The sequence below is a fragment of the Loxodonta africana genome, chromosome 25, assembly GCF_030014295.1.
Source record: "Loxodonta africana isolate mLoxAfr1 chromosome 25, mLoxAfr1.hap2, whole genome shotgun sequence".
Classification (NCBI taxonomy): domain Eukaryota; kingdom Metazoa; phylum Chordata; class Mammalia; order Proboscidea; family Elephantidae; genus Loxodonta; species Loxodonta africana.
In genome coordinates, this window is record NC_087366.1 from 48304890 (window position 1) to 48325957 (window position 21068).

At 37.0% G+C, this 21068-nt stretch overlaps 1 protein-coding gene across 5 annotated transcripts in view; it reads left to right on the forward strand.

Annotated features, from left to right (window-relative positions):
* The window catches only part of CNST (consortin, connexin sorting protein), a 96554-nt gene that overhangs the window by 55497 nt on the left and 19989 nt on the right, over window positions 1-21068 (forward strand). For all 5 annotated transcript variants that reach the window (XM_003410923.4, XM_064276782.1, XM_023549334.2 and 2 more), the window contains 6 exons: window positions 1205-1235; window positions 3575-3661; window positions 4112-4226; window positions 6448-6469; window positions 6666-6753; window positions 18483-19381. In XM_003410923.4, coding sequence (XP_003410971.1) covers window positions 1205-1235; window positions 3575-3661; window positions 4112-4226; window positions 6448-6469; window positions 6666-6753; window positions 18483-19381 — 1242 coding nt within the window. The remainder of the gene's footprint in view (window positions 1-1204; window positions 1236-3574; window positions 3662-4111; window positions 4227-6447; window positions 6470-6665; window positions 6754-18482; window positions 19382-21068) is intronic.

Below are 21068 nucleotides of genomic sequence, written 5' to 3' on the forward strand. Positions count from 1 at the left end.
AAAGGTAATGTGAGTCTAGTCATCTGTATTGTATATAGAGAAATATGTTCAATCAATAAAATGTATCTTAAGCTAGGCAGATACTTCCCTTTAAAGGTATGCTGTCTCCACCAACATTGGGGATTTGGGAAAAACCATTTCTGTGATACTTTATTGTTTCCTTTTTATTGCTAGTTTATAGGTTAGACAAGTACTTTATTGTTCTCTGCATTGGCATCTACCTGGAAAATGGAAATAACTGTTAACCCATTGCCACTGAACCAATTCCAACTGATAGTGACCCAATAGCACAGAGTAGAACTGCTCCATAGCTCCATAGATAGTGATCTATAAATAGAATATAAACATTTCCTAGAGATCTAGTAAGAGTTAAGTGGGAACTGTTTTAAACATATGAAGTTCTTATATGAAATACTCTAAATATAACAAAGTCAGTATATTATAAATATTTTTCAGTGAATACCCTTAGTTTTGCTGGCCCATTCGGAAATGTTATATCTAAATAAAAGATCCCAAAGTATTTGGAATCAAGGGATTTTTTAATTTGAAGGTGCCTTAGAGCTAATGTGGGAAGTGACAAGCCTCAACTGGGACCAGATCCTGGTGTCTAGACTCCTCATCTAATGTGCTTTAGAGTGTGCAACATTTATGACTTTGTTCATGTCCCACACATTATCACTCAACTCTTAGCAGCTGGCCTGACCTTTTCTTAAATATCAAAACAGAACCAAAAAGTCAGTGTCCCATAGATCTTCAGCAAGTAGTTTGTGAAACGGATATGAAATGAATGTGTCTTTAAGCTCTCATGTGAAGTAACATATTTCAACTTTTTAATTTATAATAAACAAAGTAGTTTTTTCACTTGTGTTATCCCTTGTAAGCCTCTGTCTCGTTTTGCTCATGTTTAGAGCTCTTACTTCTAAACTCTAATGAATCAATGGGGTTCGCCTTCACTTGAAATAGAATAGGAAGAAAAGGTTAATGTAAAGACCAAAGAATGTGTACTTTTGCCTCTCTTGAGATGAGTAGCTTCAGAATTGTGACCTGTGCTTAAGGTCACATTTCTCTGAAGTGATAACATAGTTAAGAGTTTTTGTAGTTTGATATTAAAGACTTCAGAGTTTCAAGGTCCTGACTTCTTCCAAGTTTGTCTCTTCATCCAAACATTAATTTAATTTCCTTTGGTTTTGTTTGTTTTTAACAGATAGCAGAGTCCTATTTCCAGGAGGAAGACTGTATCCTTTTCTTAATTACAAGAAGAAATTCATACAAGTCTTAGGGAATCACCTTTTTTTTTTAAACTTGAGGTATACTTTATATACAATAAAATGTATAGCTCATAAGGGTCCAATGGGTTTTGATAGTTGTATCCACCCATGTAACCACCACACAAAACAAGATGTAGAAAACGTCTGTCGTCCCAAAAAATTCCCTAGAACTGCCCAAATTTGACCTTCTGTGAACAAGCAGTAATTTTACCAAAATCTAAATATTTGTGTACCCAGAAAAAAAAAAAAATGCTGCTGAAACAAATAAAAGTAAAATATTAATTGCATTTTCTTTATATTAAACAGAAGTCAAGTAACAGTCATATGGTAGAGCATGTTGTCTTAGTCATCTAGGGCTGCTGTAACAGAAATACCATAATGGATGGCTTTAACAGAGAGAAATCTATTTTCTTACAGTCTAGTAGGTTACAAGTCCAAATTCGAGGCATCAGCTCCAGGGGAAGGTTTTCTCTCTCTGTTCTGGAGGAAGGTCCTTGTCCTCAATCTTCCCCTGGTCGAGGAGCTTCCGAGGCACAGGGACCTCGTGTCCAAAGGATGTACTCTGCTCCTGGTGCAGCTTTCTTGGTGGTATGAGGTCCCCAGATCTTTCCTTGCTTCCCTTTCCTTTTATCTCTTGAGAGATAAAAGGTGGTACAGGCCACACCCCAGGGAAACTCCCTTTACCTTGAATCAGGGAGGTGACCTGAATAAGGGTGGTGTTACAATCCCACCCTAATCCTCTCAACATAACATTACAATCACAAAATGGAGGAAAACCACACAATACTAGGAATCATGGCCTAACTAAGTTGACATGTTTTTTTAGGGGGCACAATTCAATCCATGGCACATGTCAAGTGTATTTCACGTCGGAAATCCATGATTGTCTTATAACAGCTGTGTACCTGCAAAGAGAAAATGGACTTTTTCCCTAGTACTAAACAGTCTGAGTGGTGTTGGGTGATGCAGCATGTTGACATTTGTACAGGGAAGATTTCTTCTCTTGCTTTTCTTTGGGGGAGGGGGATAGCCCAGTATATACCCTCCAGAAAAAAAGGTGTAATAAGCATCGATTTTTCCCTGTTGTGGTGGTTTGCTTTGCCTCCTAGCCTTGTTGACTTTCCCTACATCTCTGACCAGACAGATGGAGGGATTCTGACCTCTGTCAAGCAAACTGTGATATACCTTCAGACCGTGGCAGTCTGTTATTGAATATGTTGAAGATCTAATGAAGATAGAACTCTCTCATTATTATTTTTAAACCAAACGATGAATATGATGTAATCCAGCACAGATTAGCAGTATCAGCTTCCCTGGGAGCTTCTTAGAAATGTGAATTCATGGGCCCTACCTCAGACCTACTGAATCAGAATTTCTAGCAATCAAACCCATGAATCTGTATTTGAACATGTTTTTCAGATAAAGTTTAAGAGATACTGGTATATTTTATGTCATGAGCAAAGGAAAATGGAATCATTCCTGCTTCTTGCTGGCCTATGTTATGATCCTTGGAATATCTTTAAAACTACAAAGGAGAGAGAGAACTGAACCTGAGTGATCATGGGAAGGACAAAAAGCTAAGCCATGAGTTTTTCTCGTCTTTCCTTCTGGATCAACTCTTAGGACATTGACCAGAGGAAGGTAGGCAGTTGGACAGTTTATCGCGTCCTCATAAGATGCAAATACGTGTGCTGTGGATGAGAAGACAGAAGTTCAGAAGCCTTTCTAGAAGAAAATGGCATCACATAACAATTACAAAAATTACTGTGGCAAGTTAATTAAATTTAATCAAAAGATCTGTGTAATTTTTTGCTCTGTCATTGTTTGAGCATTTGATTCTTTGATCTTGTGGGAAATAAGGTGCTAAAACCATTCAATAGGAATTAAAGGATCAAGGTGATTTGAAACTGGAAATAAACACTTGACTAGAGGGTAATATAGTTGCTTGACAGAAGGTAATTTAGGGAGAGAAATTTAGACTCCAGGATTCCAATTAAATTACTTTTAATTGACCCTGCTAGAATTATATTAGAGAGCGGGCATCCCTTGAGCGTTAAAGCTGTCTTTTAGTTTCTACTGTTTGCTGATAACACGGAACTCAATAGCTACTGCGTTCAGTGCTGCATTAAAATCTACCTACCTCAAAACCAAGAAACTTTATATATGTTTAAATTTAGAAATATTACAGAGCCCTCTCATTTTTTTGTTAGTTGCAACTTTCTTAACTTTAATAGGATATTCCTCTTCAAATATGGGGCCAAATGTAAGAAGTCTAGATTTCTGTTTTCCTCAAATTTTCTATTCAGATGAGAAAGCAATGAAATTCATTCAGCTTGAACGGTTATATCATGAGCAATTGCTTGCAAATCTTTCTGCCATTCAAGAACAGTGGGGTAAGTACAAGCTAATGTAGAATGTGGAACTATCAGTAATTAACAAGTTGCTATTTAGAAAGTTAACATATTTGACCTGTTTTGCAAGTCAGGAAATAGATGTTTCCACAGCGAAGTTAATGTTACAAAGAAAGTAACATTTTTACCATAATCCTATATTCTTGTGAGAAACTTTTTTCTTTATGTTTTGCTCTTCATGTCAATGATCAGAAAAGAATGCTTGTGGTTATTTTCATTTTTTTCTCTGATCAGTTTGCATGCCCTACTGGCTAATTTAGTCTCTGGGATATTTATGTTGAAAAGTAATCACTTAAATATTTCTGTGTTAACTTCTGGATAGTTTGAGAAGATAATCGTGTACTAACCTTTATCAGCAGTGCCCGTCAACTATTTTTTCCCTCCGAAATATGTTTTGTAAGGGCCAGTGACTAATAAATATTTTAAATTTAGAAACAAAATGGAAAACTGTACAACCACATACACCTGCGTCTCAGAGGAATTCAGACAAAGGATTTGATGGTGAAGATTTGGAACGCCTTACTACATTTTGCACAACACATCAAGAGTAAGTATGTCAGCGTTTGGTGAGAATGAGGGGCGTAGAATATTGCACAAGCATTGTAGCATTGAGCATTTGAAACACAAGGTCCATTTCTTTACCGAACATTTACTGTTTTCAGTTGGAGTTACAATAAAATCCTAGGTTCCTCTCTCAGCTTTTATCTCATTTTCTTACTCTCAGCTCGGTAAAAGGTCAGCTTTACATGGGTTCAAAGGACCCTTCTGTTTAGAAATTTTGAAATACAACTCTTCTAATTCCAATCTCTTTTTGGTTAAAAAAAAAATGTGGCAATTTATATCAACTAAATTGTGTATTAGGATAATTTATTCAGTTTGCTTGCCAGCGTTTGTAAGTTGTAGTAAACAACACATTTAAGGGTAGTCTAATGCTGGAAGGCAAATATAATACAGTATTTATCCAGAATGCTGCAAAAGTAAAACTATATTTACCAGAGAATTTTTAATTGACTGATTTTTACTGAATTATATTTTTAAACTAAATTATAGAAATAATAAAGTGTTTAAATCATTTTTCAAAAATTCATTATTCAAAGACCCAGAATTTTGAAAGTGAGGGAGCACGAGCGTGATTAACCTAGTGCAGATTGATGGGACTTTGAATGTGAGCCCTCAGTACAGAGGCTCGAAGACTCCATTCTATTGATAAATGTTTCTCCTTTTGTCTCAGAATCACAACGAGTAATAAGCTAAAACTCTATTTGTTAATAGTGAAACAGCGCCAAGTAACTTGCTTAGCTCATGCAGCGGAGACAGAACTTGCTTTTGGATCCGATTGTTCTGGAGACCAACCTTTGGAGAATGTTTGTAGGGTCAGAGATGGATTCTCGTTCAACTTCTGTGAGGACAAATTTCTTGCATTAATCAGTTTGAACCTTTGAAGCAGTATTTTCAGGAATTCTGAATTATAACCTAAATTTTAAGCGGATTTTAAAATAAGCTGTGAAAACTTGTTATTTAAAATAGCAACTTTTTACATGTTAAATAGGTTAACTTTCAGTCACCAAGTTTTGAAATAATGGCATGTTTTTAAAATAGGTAAATATAGTTTTCTTTCAAAACACTCAGTATATACCCCCCCCATGGACTTATAGCTTGTTAATGTGTTAGAAATGTTTTAATCATTCAGTAAACAAACATTTATTCAATATGAGAATGGCATTTTTATGCTTTAAAATTTGGATAATTCCTGCAAATTATGACTCTTAAATTTTTTTAATATTTACAAATATTTTTGAGAATCGTACATGTAGAAGTTGAATTAGTGTATGCTCTGTTGTGTACATTTGTGACAAAAACAAAAATAAACTTATTTTAAAAAATATTTCTGAGTTAAAATGTACATTCAACAAAGTGCACAAACTTGATGAAGTTTTACATATATGTCTATATATACCTACCTATCAAGATACAGAACATTTCTAGCCCTTCCAAAGCCTCCCTCATTCATGTACCAAATCAGTATCCACCTTCGAAGGTAACCACTCTGAGTTCTATAACAATGTATTTGCGTCTTATGTAATGTCATATAAATGGAATCACACAGCATGTAGATTTTTTTTCATGTCTGTGTTACATGTTGTTGCATGTAACAGTAGTTCTGTCTTATTACTGTGCAGATTCATCGTATGAGTGTGCAGAAGTTTATTCATTCTGTTGCTAACAGATTCTTAGGTTGTTTCCAGTTTTTGAATATTACGACAAAGGTGGCCGTGATCATTTTTTTGCATGCCTTTAGGTGGGTATATGCATCCCACTGTCTTGGGTATTCTCTAAAATTTAATTTTAAAAGTTACTTTTTTGTTGTCTGTTTCCAATAAAATTATCTCCCACCACAGTCTATTTTAGGCTATAAGGACATACATTGAAATTAAAAAATAATGATATGTATGAAATATTTTAAAAATACATTATTAGCAAAAGGTTTAAAAAAGATTAGCATTCTTTTATTCTGGATTTTAGCATTTGTCGTTTCTCTGGAGGTTTTCAGTAGTAATTGGCTATCTAAGCAAATTAACACATGATATAGCTGCACTTTGAACTGTGTAAACCAGTGGTGATGTTTCAGCAGTGGAAATGGGCTGTGCTAAGATAAGCATCCAGAGAAGCTGTATATTTTTTGAAAAGCCATTTCAGTGACATTTGTTTGGAAGAATATTGCTGCTGCAATTTACTTTTAATTCTTTTTTCTCTCTTTCTGTTTACAGCCCGCTTTTATCCAAACATAAGGTAAGAGGTGGTTTCTTTTAAAAATGCTTAAAGGAAAAATGTTAGTGTTTTATGTCTCTTGTATGGACTGTGTTAAAAAAATAATTGAGCCTTTCTCAAATTGTTTTTAGCTTTCTAATTTAATGCAACCGTTGGCAAAAAAAAAAGTTTTGGTTTTTTTTTTCTTGCTTGTTTTTTTTTGTTTTTAACTTTTTAGATAGCAGCTGTAGAAAAGTCCCTGGGAAGAAAATGCTTTACGCAGTTAATAGTGTCTGAAGATCCAAAAGAGCGAGTCAAAGAGTCAGGTATGTTTGTAAGTTAAGTTAGGGAGGATGTAGAGGACGCCAGCCTCTTCCGGTGTTTTACAAGTGTGAACATCTGAATTGCTGTGAAGGAAGTTTTTTTTTCCATTTATGTTTTTAGACCTATACCTCTCCTAGCAAAATAGCAAAGCAAGATTTTTTATGTTGTATAAGTCCATCTTTAGATGTCTAGTAGTAGAGATTATAGAATCTCCGTTCTTATAAAAATATAAACTAATTCCCATGTTTTCATCAGGTGGGTATACGTACCTAACAGAATATGCGAAGACTGTAAAAAATGCTCTGAAACAGGGTTGGTTTTGGTGTATTCAGACATCTTTTTCTGTTTAAACCCAACAATCATTGTACTGGCTTTCCCATGAATTTGTTCTGTGTATGTAGATATTTCAAAGCTGTATATTTCAATAATTTATCTATAGCAATTTATTCTCTCCCCTTTTTTGTTGCTGCACATGTGATGTGGTGTAACTTGCACATACACGTTTCCAGCACATTTACGGTGTGTTTTATACTAGACTTCATGCCTTATGTCAAAAGTTCAATACTCTCAAACCTTGTTTTTTCCTTACAATAGTAATATGTGGTCTTATGAAAACTTAAGAAAATAAAGATACATAAATACATTTTAGGGTGTTTGTTTTGTTTTTCTGATTTATGATTTTGGTACTAACTTATACTCTTGGGCTTCATATTTATGAGTCTGGAAGCCCTGATAGGGAAGAAGCAGTATCAGGTGTTTTGGCTGAGTTTCCCTAAAGAGATATGATGAGGAGATTAGATAATGATGCCTTCAACTTAACTAGCCTTTTATCCAATACAAAGTACTTTAAAAAAACATCTGATTTAGCCCCCTTTTCTCTGATGAGGCAGGGTAGACATGCTGCCTGGGGTTAGTCCTACTATACTGTGTTTTTCCTTTCTCTCTTTTTTTACCCCCAGTCATTTTTATATCAGAAGTCAGAATAAAATGAGCTTCATAACAGTCTTAAAGAGGGAAAAGTCAAAAAAAAAGCCACCTAGTGCACACGGGGGAGCACTGTTACGGGCTGCTTGTTTAAACTGGGGACGCAGCACTGGTTGCTGCCCAGCACTAGCTTAGCACAACCTCTGGCTTGGCCTCTGCTGGCAGATATGTGGCACAGATGGGAAAACTGAGACACCAAGCTGAAGTCGCTCGCTCGGTGCTTTGATTCACTACTAGCACCTGGGTCTTCTTTCTGACTGAGTGCAGCATACTCAGTAAGTGGTGTGGATGATCAAAAACTTCAACAATCCAGACATCCTACAGGAAACCATTTCATGAGCGGTCTGGACCAAATTCATGGGAAAGAAATCTTGCCCAAGTCTGATAAAAAGGAAAATGTCAAATACTCCAGAATTAGTCTTCTCAGATTTGTTATTCTGTGAGTAAATATAAGAAAATAAATACAGAGAAATGCAAGAATATGAGAAAATAGGGAATATGAAAATATTACTTTAAATGATTTGTATTTAATGCCTTTTTTTTTTTTTTTTTTGCTTCTTATTCTTCATTTCTAATAATGTCTGACACGTAGTACCGTCCCGACTTTCCTTTTCCTTTTATTTCTGTCTGCATTCCTTGCTCCCAAGCTCCTTATCCTTATATAATATGTAACAGACAGTTCTACTCTGTCCTGTAGAGCTGCTATGGGTCGGAACTGACTCGGCGGCGTTGGGGTTTTATTTCTTGTGTAGTGGTTAGAGGTATTGTTCCTGGAGCCAGACTTGTCTGGTTTGAATCCAGCCTCCACTACTTAAAGCTGTATGACCTCCGGCAAGTGCCTCCCTTTCCTTACTTCCAAAATGGAGATGCTCATAGTACTCACTTCATAGGATTCTTATGAGGATTAAGTTAATAATTTCATGTTAAATGTTTAGAAGAGCACCTGGCACAAGGTAAGAGCTCAACACGTGTTTGCTGCTTTCATTCTTCCTTTTCCTCCTCTGCGATCACTACCCCCTACTATGGGTATTCTATCACTGTATATTTCTACTTTCTAATTACTGCACCCTCGTTAAAGTCCTCAAGTAATTTCATAATATTTATACAGTATTTTATATTTTCAAAACACTTTCATGTATGTTATTTCATCTGTTCCCCCTAACAACCAATGTGAGGCAGGCTGAATTGTTTTAAGAAACTCAGGTAAGCTAAGTGGCTTGTACAGGGTCAGAGCTAATCAGCACTCAAAGCCAAATACTGATTTTTGTACCCTAAAGTCCATGCATTTTTATTAACTTGTGTTTTTATTATCTATTTTTACTATGTAATATTTTATGTGTGGAAAATACATGCAACATATGTAAGCTGTTACAAATGATAACAAAATGAAGGTCTGTGAACCTAATGCCTAACCAGGGACTAAACTACTGTTAATTCTGTTGCAACTACCTTTGTGTTCCTTCCATTTCCCATCTCTGCTTCCACCGACCCCTGAGGCAACTACCATCCTAAGTCTTACATATATCATTCTCTTCTCATTTTTTAATCACCTTTATTGAAACATAATTCCCATGCAGTAGAATATAGCCATTTGAAATATATAATTTGATGAGTGTTAACCAATATGTACACTCAGGTAACCCAATCAAACTATCAAATATATTCATCACTCCAAAAATTCCCCAAGCCCTTTATAGTCAGTCTCTCCCCACCTCCAGTCCCAGACAACCCAGTGCTTTCTCTTGCTTATAGATTAATTTTGCCTGTGTTAGAATTTAATATAAATAGAATTGTGCAGCCAGCTGTTTCTGAGAGTCACCCATATTATTGCATGTATCATTAGTTCATTCCATCTTATTGCTGAGTAGCATTCCATTTTATGATTATGCCAGAATTGGTGTATCCATTCACCTGCTGATAGGCATCTGGGTTGTTTCCAGTTTGGGGCTATTATGTTTTTATTTCACTTGAGTAAATAACTGAGGGTGGAATTGCTGAGTGATAGAGTAGGTGCATACTTGACTTTAAAAGAAATTGCCAAACAATTCTCCAATGTGGTTGTTCCCTTTTATATACCTACGAGCAGTATGTGAAGATTCTTGTTGCTCCATGTCTTTGCATTAAGAACTGTCAGTCTTTTTTATTTTAATCATTTTAGTGGATATTAAATTGTATCACATTATAATTTTAACTTGCTTTTTTCCTGATGACTATGTACATTTTTAAATATATTTCTTATTGTGATAAATATATATAAAACAGAACATTTGCTATTTCAACATTTTTTACGTGTACAATTATGTGTACTTTTAATTTTGAATTAGTGTCTCTTAGAAGCTGTGCTAATTTAAGCCCTAATCAACATTTCAGGCTTAGTTTAAGTATTTCTTTTCAGTCTGCTAAAATAAATATTTACTGTGAAAATTTCTTTCTGCAGCCTGACAGGCGAATAAAAACTCATGTGTTTATACTTAATGTTAATTAATGAGATGTTCAGAAATTTTTTTTTCAGAAATTATAAGAAGTAAGTGTTAATTCAGGAATACACTAGTCGCATATCAGGAATTATGTTGGGGATTTTTTTCCAAAAAAAGGAAAACGGTTGTGTAGTAGGGGTGGGGTAAGGATGAAAAAGAAAAACTCAAAGGCACGTACATTCCTGCAGAGCACGTGTTAGAACTTAGGTTAAGTCTGACTCTCATTTTAGAGCTACCTCTGAATCTTTAATTCAGTATTATTTAATATCTGTCATGTACTTGACTATTCTATTTTTATTTCATCAGAGTAGGGTAGCTTTTTTTTAATGTGTGAACCTAATACAATAGGAAGCAAGCTTACTTCACTACATCTTTGTATTCAGAAGAACCAATTAACAAACATTTTAATATTAATAGAAACAATAATAAGTTTTTTTACTGTAATACATTAAAAAAAAAAACATAGGGTTTCCTAGGAGTAATACATACTTGTAGAAAATTCAGAAAGTATTTTTGGTTAAATATAGTGGCTCCAACACTTACCTCCACTTTTTCCTAGAACACCATTAAAATATCAGAAAGGGATTTTTAAAAAGCAGAAACCCTCAAGGACAGAACTGGCAAGGAGAGAGAAACAGATGAGACACTGAGAAAATACCAGAAGCTGGAAGGCAGATGGGTGGGTGGGAACTGGCATAGCAGCCCAGAGAAAACTGAAAACTAAGCATCTACAGGGAAAAAGTTGATTTCTGCCTGGAAAGGTTTGAGAATCGGAAGCACATGATTCCCAGGGATAAAGTGTTGTTCTAAAAACAGGAGATTCAGTTGAAAGGCTGTACAAGAAGCATTTAGATCTTTAGATTCCTTCCCTATATAGAAAAGGGGATTAAATTAAAGTCTTACATATCCTTAGCCTACATTCTACATTTGGTATTCAGAACTGTGGCAGCTAGGTGACTTTCTTTCTTTCTGAGAAACAGGCTTAGTCTAGAAGATGAAGCCTCCAGATACTGAAATTCCACTCCTCCTAACAAATAGCCAGGCTCCGTTTCTCCCACATAGAGGACTACTCCTGGACAAGGCTTGCCTTTAACCACAGAGCTTTCATCAACTTCTTATTGCCTTATTTTAAAAGCAAACCTCAAACAGGAAAGACAGAGATCAAAACAGATAGGAAAAAAAAAAAAGAAATTTGAAGAAAACGAAATGCAGAGAATACATGAAAACTAAAAAAAAAAAAAAAAATTGAGTATTATCACAGAAATTAGAGAAAATATTGCATATGTGGAAACAAGAATAAGATGCGATAAAAAAGGTACATCTCAAAAATAAAGTTATTAGAAATTAAAATTGTGATGGCCAAAAAAAAAAAAATTAGAAGAATAAAATTGAGCCAAAAACCAAACTCTTCAGACAGGGATTGGACTGGACTATGGGATAGAAAATGATACTGGTGAGGAGTAAACTTCTTGGATCAAGTAGACACATGAGACTGTGTGAGCAGCCTCTGTCTGAAGGGGAGATGAGAGGGCGGAGGGGGTGAGAAGCTGGCCGAATAGACACGAAAATAGAGAGTGGAGAGAAGGAGTGTGCTGTCTCATTAGGGGGAGAGCAACTAGGGGTACCGAGCAAGGTGTATATAAATTTTTGTATAAGTGACTGACTTGATTTGTAAACTTCTACTTAAAGTACAATAAAAAAAAAAAAAATTGAGGCCAAAACCAAACCAAGCCAAACCCGTTGCTATTGAGTCAAAGACAAAGAGATGAATAGTATGACAGAAAAGACATAGATGATCAGTCCATGGGGTTCAAAATCCTAATACAGGTATTCTAAAAGGAGAAAATAGGATGTGGCAAGAAATAAGTTATCAAAAAAATAATACAAGAAAATTTCCCAGAATTGAATCTGTGAGTTTCCCGATTTAAAAGCCCTACATGTGCCCAACACAATGAATGAGAAACTTCATGGAGTTTCAGGGCACTAGGTAGAGAGAAAAGAGCCTAAAGCTGCCAGAGAGAAAATGTAGGTTACAAGGGATTGGTATTCAGAATGGTATTAAACTTAACAGCCATCCTGGAAGCTAGCCACAGTATACCAATGCCTTCAAATTTGTGAGAGAAAATTTTTTCTATCCTAGAAATCTATACCTAGCCAAAGTCTTAGTCAGAGGTGGAGGAGTAAAGACTTTCAGATGTGAAAGATCTCAAGAACTGCAGAACTAGATGGTGCCTGGCTACCACCAATGACTGCCCTGACAGGGAACACACCAGAGAATCCCTGACGGAGCAGGAGAACTGTAGGTTGCAGACCTCAAATTCTCACAAAAAGACCAGACTTAATCATCTGACTGAGACTAGAGGGACCCCGGAGGTCATGGTCCCCAGACCCTATGTTAGCCCAAGACTGGAACCATTTCTGAAGCCACCTCTTCGGACAGGGATTGGACTGGACTATAAGAAAATGATACTGGTGAGGAGTGAGCTTCTTGACTCAGTTAGATACATGAGCTTATGTGGGCAACTCCTGTCTGGAGGTAAGATGAGAAGGCAGAGGGTGATGGGAGCTGGTTGAATGGACATGGGGAATACAGGGTAGAGAGGAGGAGTATGCTGTCTCATTACGGGCAGAGCAGCTAGGAGTACATAGCAAGGTGTATATAAGTTTTTGTATGAGAGACTGACTTAATTTGTAAACTTTCACTTAAAGCACAGTAAACACACACACACACACAAAGTGGAAATGTTTAACTGCTTCCTATAAGGCTTAACAATCATTATAGTTTAATAAAAGGCACTTAGATATTTTTTTAAAAAAGAGAAAAAATCACTCTCCATACACCCTTTCTTAGGAAATGTTCCACCAAGAGAGAATGAAGAGGAAGATCTAGGATTTAGAAAACTAGGGCTCTTATATAAAGCCACCACCCATCTGTCAGTACTGTACTGGCTTGCTTGTTGCTATGATGCTGGAAGCCAGGCCACCGGTATTTCAAATACCAGCACTCACCTATGGTGGAGTAGAGCTTCAGTAGAGCTTCCAGACTAAGACAAACTAGGAAGAAAGCCCTGGGGTGGAAAGGGCAGAGTGCTGTCACATTGCAGGGATTGTAGCCAATGTCACAAAACAATTTGTGTATAGATTTTTGAATGAAAAGTAACTCACGCTGTAAACTTTCATCTACAGTACAATCAAATTATTAAAATAAAAGGCCTGGAGATCTATTTCCAGAAATTTGTTGTTGTTATATGCCATTGAGCCAGTTCCAACTCATAGCGACCCTGTGTGCAATAAAAGAAAACACTGTCAGTCCTGTACCATCCTCACAGTCATTGCTGTGTTTGAGCCCATCGTGGCAGCCACTGTCTCAGCCCATCTCATTGAGGGTCTTCCTCTTCTTCTGTGACCCTCTACTTTACCAGGCATGATGTCCTTCTCCAGGGACTGGTCCCTCCTGATAACATGTCCAAAGTACTTGAAACGAAGTCTCACCATCCTTGCTTCTACAGAGCATTCTGGCTGTATTTCCGGCAGACCATGGGATGTCTGTTCAGTATTCTTCACCAACACCGTAGTTTAAAGGCATCGGTTCTTCTTCAGTCTTCCGTATTCGTTGTCCAGCTTCCCCATGCATGTGAGGCGATTCAAAATACCACAGCTTGGTTCAGGGGCACCTTAGCCCTCAGAGTGAAGTCTTTGCTTTTTAACACTTTAAAGAGGCCTTTTGTAGCAGCTGTGCGCAATGCAACACTTTGATTTCTTGGCTGCTGCTTCCATGATTGTGGAGCCAAGTAAAATGAAATCCAAAAATTAGCCAATGAAAACCCTTTGGATCACAACAGAATATTGCCCAATATAGTGCTAGAAAAAAAAAAAAGGAGCTCTGGTGGTGCAGTGATTAAGCGCTCAGCTGCTAACTGAAAGCTTGGCAGCTCGAACCCCCCAGCCACTCCATGGGAAAAAGCCGTGGCCGTCAGCTTCTGTAAAGATTACAGCCTTGGAAACCCTACCGGGCAGTTCTCCTCTGAACTGTAGTGTCACTATGAGTCAGAATCAGCAGCAATGGATTTTGATTTTGGTTTTGTAGTGCCAGAAGATGAGCCCCTAGGTTGGAAGGCACTATAAAATAGCCACAACAATGGAGTCAATGGAGTCAAACAAACCAAATGAGCATGAAGGTGACGCAGGACCAGGCAACATTTTGTCCTGTTATACATGAAGTCATGAACTGGAGCTGACTTGACAGCAATTAACAACATAAAACCAAAGGAAATTCCTAGGATCACAGAGTAGGGACATTCAAGGACAATGCCTGCGTAAGAGGCATGGAGAGCAAGTAGTGCATATTGGAACATGTCAGAGATTCAAGAGGGATAGTTACTAGAAAAAAATTAAAATGATAAATTTCCTGTACGTATATCATAATTGTGTATCTGTCAGAGTTTAGAGATATATAAAGGTAAAAAAAAAAAAAAAAAATGAGGTAATGAGGCAGTTATCAGCTCTGAGGAAAAGAAAGCTTAACCGAGAAAGGAAAATTTATCACAGCACACATGTGGATCATTTGTGAATGGTATTACAAAGCCTAGTAATGTAATCATTGATGTAGCCCAGAGTTGTGTTGACCTGTAATGGGGATGCTAGAGCACGCATCATTAGGGGGAAAGGAATCAAAAGAACTAGGAGAACTAATTCTCTTCTTCTGTGGTAAGAAGTCAGTAGGTAGTGTCTAAAACCAAAAGGTGAGGAAATAACAGTGTAAGTGTTATCTAGAAATGTGGAGGACAAATGTGAAAAGCAACAGCTAAAGGAGTTCAGAGTGGTTGCCCCTAGAGAGCAGGAATCAGAGGTAGGAAGGGTAAGGCATGGGGCACCTGTTTTTCGTTGCCTGTAAGGATAAATTAATAGCTTTTCCTCATTTAACCAAGTGATGTACACTACTTAATTTACTGTAATAATGTAAGGAAAGGCATAATTTGACACACACAAAAAATGTTTAGATAGCATACATCATGTTTGATTTGGAGTGTTAATACATATTAAAAATATAATTTAAATTTTGTATAACTTCAAAAACTGCAGCTACTCTCATGGTCTAGTTTGGAACCCTTTTGTGTCTTAAATTACCTACCTTTTTTTTTCATAATTTTTTGTATTGTTTCTAAATAATGAGATGAAAACTATTTTCAGGCTGTTATTTTATAAATAACACATTGTAGTTATGGATAGTCTTTATCACTCACCACTTAAGTGGTATTTCAAAAAACAAAAGACCAAACCTGTTGCCATCGAGCCGATTCCGACTCACAGCGACCCTTTAGGACAGAGTAGAACTGCCCCATAGAGTTTCCAAGGAGCAGGTGATGGATTCTAACTGCCAACCTTTTGGTTAGCAGACCATAACTCTTAACCACTGTACCACCAGGGCTCCTCGGTTCATTAGATTTTATAGTTAAAATGGTTGTAATTTGCCCAATTAGTGCTAGTAACTGCAGTCAGCTCCGCCTGATATCACAGTCTTGATTCTGTAACTTTTCAGTCACTTACAACTATTAAATAGTCTCATTTTGATTCTTTAAGGCTCAGTAGAATTCAAAACTTCATTTTAACACTTAAATCTCACGTTATTCAAAGCTCTTCCTGGGCCTCTGTCCCCCTAGGGCGGAGGGTAAGGTTTGCTGGCAGTGGGAGCTAGCTCAGTTAGGGCTTATGACTGAACCCAGGTTGAGTTCTGTGAGGGACGTGTGGTGGCTCCAGCAGGACCCTCCGAGGAAAGCTTTGCTCCCAAGTAGCTGTCCTAGATATTTGCAGATCTTTAGCTAGGGATCCAACCCCACTGCCATCGAGTCAACTCTGACTCATAGAACCCTATAGGATAGAGTTAGAACTGCCCCGTAGGGATAGCATACCCCCATTCCCCTGATGTAGGGCTCTCTCTGCCCTATGCTTTAATCTTATGGTACCTGTGAGAATGTGGCCCTCAATTTTATTTACTCTGTAGCCTGTGGGACATCTTCTGAACCTCTGGGTACTGAGGATTTGTGGGGGAGAGATGTAGCCCCTTTCCACCAAGCTCAGTGGCCAAGCAGACAACCTATGGGGAGTGAAAAGTCCATCTGTTTTCTCTCAGTCTCCCAAACAGTGATTCTTTGGAGTAGGAAGAGGGAAGGAATGTTGTACTCTCCCAAAAAGCAGCCTCTTCTTTCTTTTCCTGGTCCTCATCAGATAATTGAGCCATAATGTGGGGAACGTTGTAGAAATTCTAGTGAACTGGTGCCACTCAGCAGCCTTGACTTCAGGTGGCTCATCTCACTCCCTGATTCTCTGCAGCCAGAGGACAGGATACTTAAATGCCTTTACTGTGGTTCAGGGCTCCAGGTACAGTCCTTAGTTGTCAGTTGATAATTATAAAATTACCAATAAATGGACAACCAAATGGTATAATTATCACCATGTTTTATCTTTGATTTTAACCCTTGGCCCATTATTTGTACAAGTTAAACAATGTATGACTGTAGAGAAAATTAAAACTTCTCTGGTAGTTAGCAGTGCTAAACAGAATGATAAACTGAGTCATGAACAGACTTCTCTGTTATCTGCCAATCATCTTATGCGTTACTATTTAGTATATATGTGAAGATTTTCAACTGTTTAAAGTGAAGGAAAAATATTTTTAATTGATTTTTATTTAAAATAGAAATTGAAAGAGATGCCAGAATTTTAACCCATTCCTGTCTGGTGCTGAAGCTTACACTTTTTACCAGTACCCTGTGCTGCCACCCTTTACGAAGTTGCAAGGAATTTGTAAACACATAAATTAAGAATATTATGTTCTTTAATTTAGTCTTAGATCAGAATCAATATTACTTGGCATTCTTAGATTTTAAATTCTAAATGTATTACCACTGTTCATCCTGTAAAAATATTTACTTAATATGCCATGTCTAAAATATACAGGTAGCCCCCTACTCTGATGGGGCTTTGTTCAGACGATTCCGTCATAAGTCGGTTCTGATGTAAGTCGAATACCTCATTTTTTTTTTTTTTTTAGCTTTCATATTATTATTTATTATTATCAGTATCTTTATAAATCCGTTTTTTGTCTTTGGGGATTGGAAACATTACAAATAAACTTACAGATATATTTTAATACATACATACATGCATGCATAAAAAAATATATACAAATCATAAAAATATACTCTAACAATGAAGAAGAGTTGGCCAGCATTGGCAGTTTGTCAGTTGTGGTAACAACTCCACTTGTGGAAGATTCTGGACCATCTGGATTATTTCTGGGAATGGGGATGGCATTTCTAGTCATAAAACTAGTGAGAGTTGTCTGTATGGTCCTTTTCTCTTTTTCTTCATGTATTCCACAGTAACACACCACTGGTTCCCGAAATCTACCTGTCGACTTTAGCAAAGTGATCGGTGTTTCGGTCCCTGTTTTCAAGCAGCTGAAGCCCCCGATTTAGTTTAGAAAAAACTCCAGCTAATCCTTTCAGTATAAATTTTTTTTTACAACTTCTCTCCTTTCTCTTCCTCATTCTTTCTCCAGCGTTTCTTTCCTCTTCAAAAGCCATCCAGTCCTGATCTGTCAGTTCCCCTTGTTTGTGATCTATGAGCTGTTCCACGTCGAGGGTATCAAGTTCTAAATTCAGTTTTCTTGCCATACGGAGGATTTTTCCACCCATCTCTTCCATCATATTATCCTGATCAAATGCTTGGAGCGTGTTCACATAACTCAGCTATTTTTTCCATATCCTCTGTATGCATTTTCCTGTAACTTCCTCCCAGGAAGATGTACTAAGGACGTTCATAAGTGCAGTTCATTATAACTCAAATACATCATAAGTCGGGGTACCTGTACTGAAAACAACTTTTCCAAACTTTAAAATATTAGTTTAAATCATATAAAAGGCTAATAAAGTTCAAAAAGTGTATCTTTTAAACTTTTGAAAATGGACTTTTCCAATTATAATGAAGACTTAAATTATGTATATGCACTCTTAACAAGTTTTTGAATAGTACGTATTCATTTTGATATGTAGTGGATTATTTACTAAATATTTCGGCTATTTCCTCTCCCTAAAGGCACTAAAAAAAAAAAAAATTTTTTTTTAAAGGCACTGTATTCATCAGATAGAATTGCCATTTGAGAGGGTTTGAATATTGTTGTGTTACACATATTGTTCATGTATCCCCCTCTTCTTTTCTGTACATAGAGTCATTTTGAATCTTAAGGCAACTTTTTTTCTTTGTTTTAGGGAGTGAAACTTGTCCCAGCAAGGAACCAAGTGAAGAAAGTCAACATAAAGGAGAGACCCAGGAGAGCAGCCCCTGCTGTAATCAGATGGACGGTCAGGCAGATTCCTCCAGCCTTCCGGCAACTACAGAGAAAGACCACATGGAGGAGCCGCTCCTCAGCACTGAAGCCACACTGGAGCACCACACCCAGTCCTCAGAGGCAGCCGGGAGCAGGCCTGGGCCAGACTCTTCTGAGAATCCTTGCCAGGATGACAGCCGCTTACAGCTGGCTGAAACAGAGACCTGCAAAGATGTAGCCAGAATACAGGGCATTGCTGAAGACCCTCAGGTGCTCCTTTCCAGTGAGTCAGTGATAGAGCCATTGATTTTACCAGGCTGTGACCACATACCTCCTGTGTTGATTTCTGAGGGTAAATACCCACAGACTGAAAGAAAGGGACTCTTATTGCCTCCTCAGGATGCTTCCGAGGCATTGCCCACAGACCAACTTGAGAACAATGAATTAAATGAGCTGCAGCAACCTGACCTCACCGACAGAGATGGAAAATCACCACGGGGTCAGACTGACTCAGATGGCTCTGAGAGTGAACTTTGTGAAAATAATAAAATATCTGACTTGAGTACAGTGCTTCCAGAGGTGTATATGGCCCCAGAGGAAAAGGGAGATAAAGACGACCAAGTCAGCAAAGAAACAGAAGATTATTTGAACAGCCTTTTAGAAGGATGCTTAAAAGATACTGAAGGTTCCCTTTCATATGAAGATAGCCAAGAGGAAGACTCTGATCTCCCTCAAGATCTTTCTCCTGAAGAAGCATCCTATAGTTTACAGGAGAACCTACCTTCCGATGATAGCTGTCTTTCTCTTGATGATCTTGCAAAAAGGATAGAGATTGCAGAGGTAAATTAAAGATCTAATCTAAGTATAATGAAATTTAAGAAGGATATATATGCTAAATACTGCCTTGTTTTGTAAGTTTTCTCTGGTCTCAAATGCAAGGGGAAATTTTAGTTAACATGAACTTTTAATCATCACTAGTTATATTTATTTCCTTGTGTTGAATAAAATGGCTTTTAACCATTATTATGTTTATACTTTAAGAAGTCATATTGCATGCCTCCGGGTACAGCAAGTATTATGAACACCAGTTTTTATATTCCTGTGTTTTATATGGCAGTTCTAGGAATTATGATCGGAATGAGATTAGTCACATTCTTATAAGGAAATCTTTTTTTTTCCATATATCTAGAAGATAAAATACAGTATGTGCTCACTATTTCTTCCTCTTATTAGTATATTTTTTAAAGTCTTTAAAACAGTCTAACAGAATGAAGGAAACACTTTAAAATACACTAAGACCAGGACATACTGTATAAAATTTTAAGAAACTAAGTTGCATGCTATGAGTTTTCTCTTTCTTGCAGTATTAATTTTTAGAGCCTAGGTTTGAACAAACTTAAAACTTGCTACTTGACTAAATCATTATTATTATAAATAATTTAGTGTTATAAAATTTCTCTAAAGAAAATAAAACAGTAATGAAACTAGTAAAAACCAAAAAAAAAAAAAAAAAATCGAGATGACCATTCTCCTTTGTTCGATAAGCCATTAAAAAAGTTCAGAAAAAGAAAGGCCAAAAGCCACATCTAAACTGTAGCCCCTCAGGAAGGCAGCCTGGCATGGTGGACAGAACAGACTTTATGTAGATAGCCTTAGTGTAAATACTGACTCCACCAGTTCCCAGTCTCACTGAGTTACTTTTTACCTAAGTGTCTTTTTCCTCCTTGGAAAATTAGGATACCAGTTACCTTTCTTCTTCCTCGTCTTCCCTCCGTGCCCCCACCCCCACCCTGCCTTGGCATTGAAGTCCTATTATACCCATGGTTTTCTAGCTCAGCATTATCACTGAGAAAAATGACTTCCGAAGGAAATGGAGAAGTAACAAAGCCAAAGTAGACAACAAAACATATGTGAAAATAACCCTGTCAAGAGCTTCTTAAGATAATTGTAACCGTTGGAGTCTAGCTTCCTTTATTGCTATTTAGAGTCAGTTCTCCATGAACTATGATTTTTCTTCTTAATTTTTTTTGGCAAAATTAAGTAGAGCTAATAGTAAAACATTTGGCCCAGTAGTACTCATTTTCTTGTTTGCTTGTTTTTTAATAATTTATTTTTGTTGTCGTTGAGAATGTGCACAGCAGGGTATACACCAGTTCAGCAGTTTCTGCCTGTACAGTTCAGTGATGTTGATTACATTCTTCTAGTTCCACAACCATTCTCATCCTCTTTTTCCAAATTGTTCCTCACCCATTAACATAAACTCACTGCCCTCTAAGCTTCCTATCTAATCTTTCAAGTTGCTGATGTCAGCGTCATCCCATATAGGTAGCTCTGTTTATTTTAACCAGACCTCTGGTACAGGGAGTTCTCAAAACAGAAGTCCCATCTGTGATCACATCTGTCTGTAATATTAAATAGGTTACCTTTATCTGATTGCTTCTTTACCAATAACCAAATTGACTCTATGGGTAAAAACCATATGGCATATAGTATTACCTTTTTAGGTATAAATTGTGAAGAATAATCC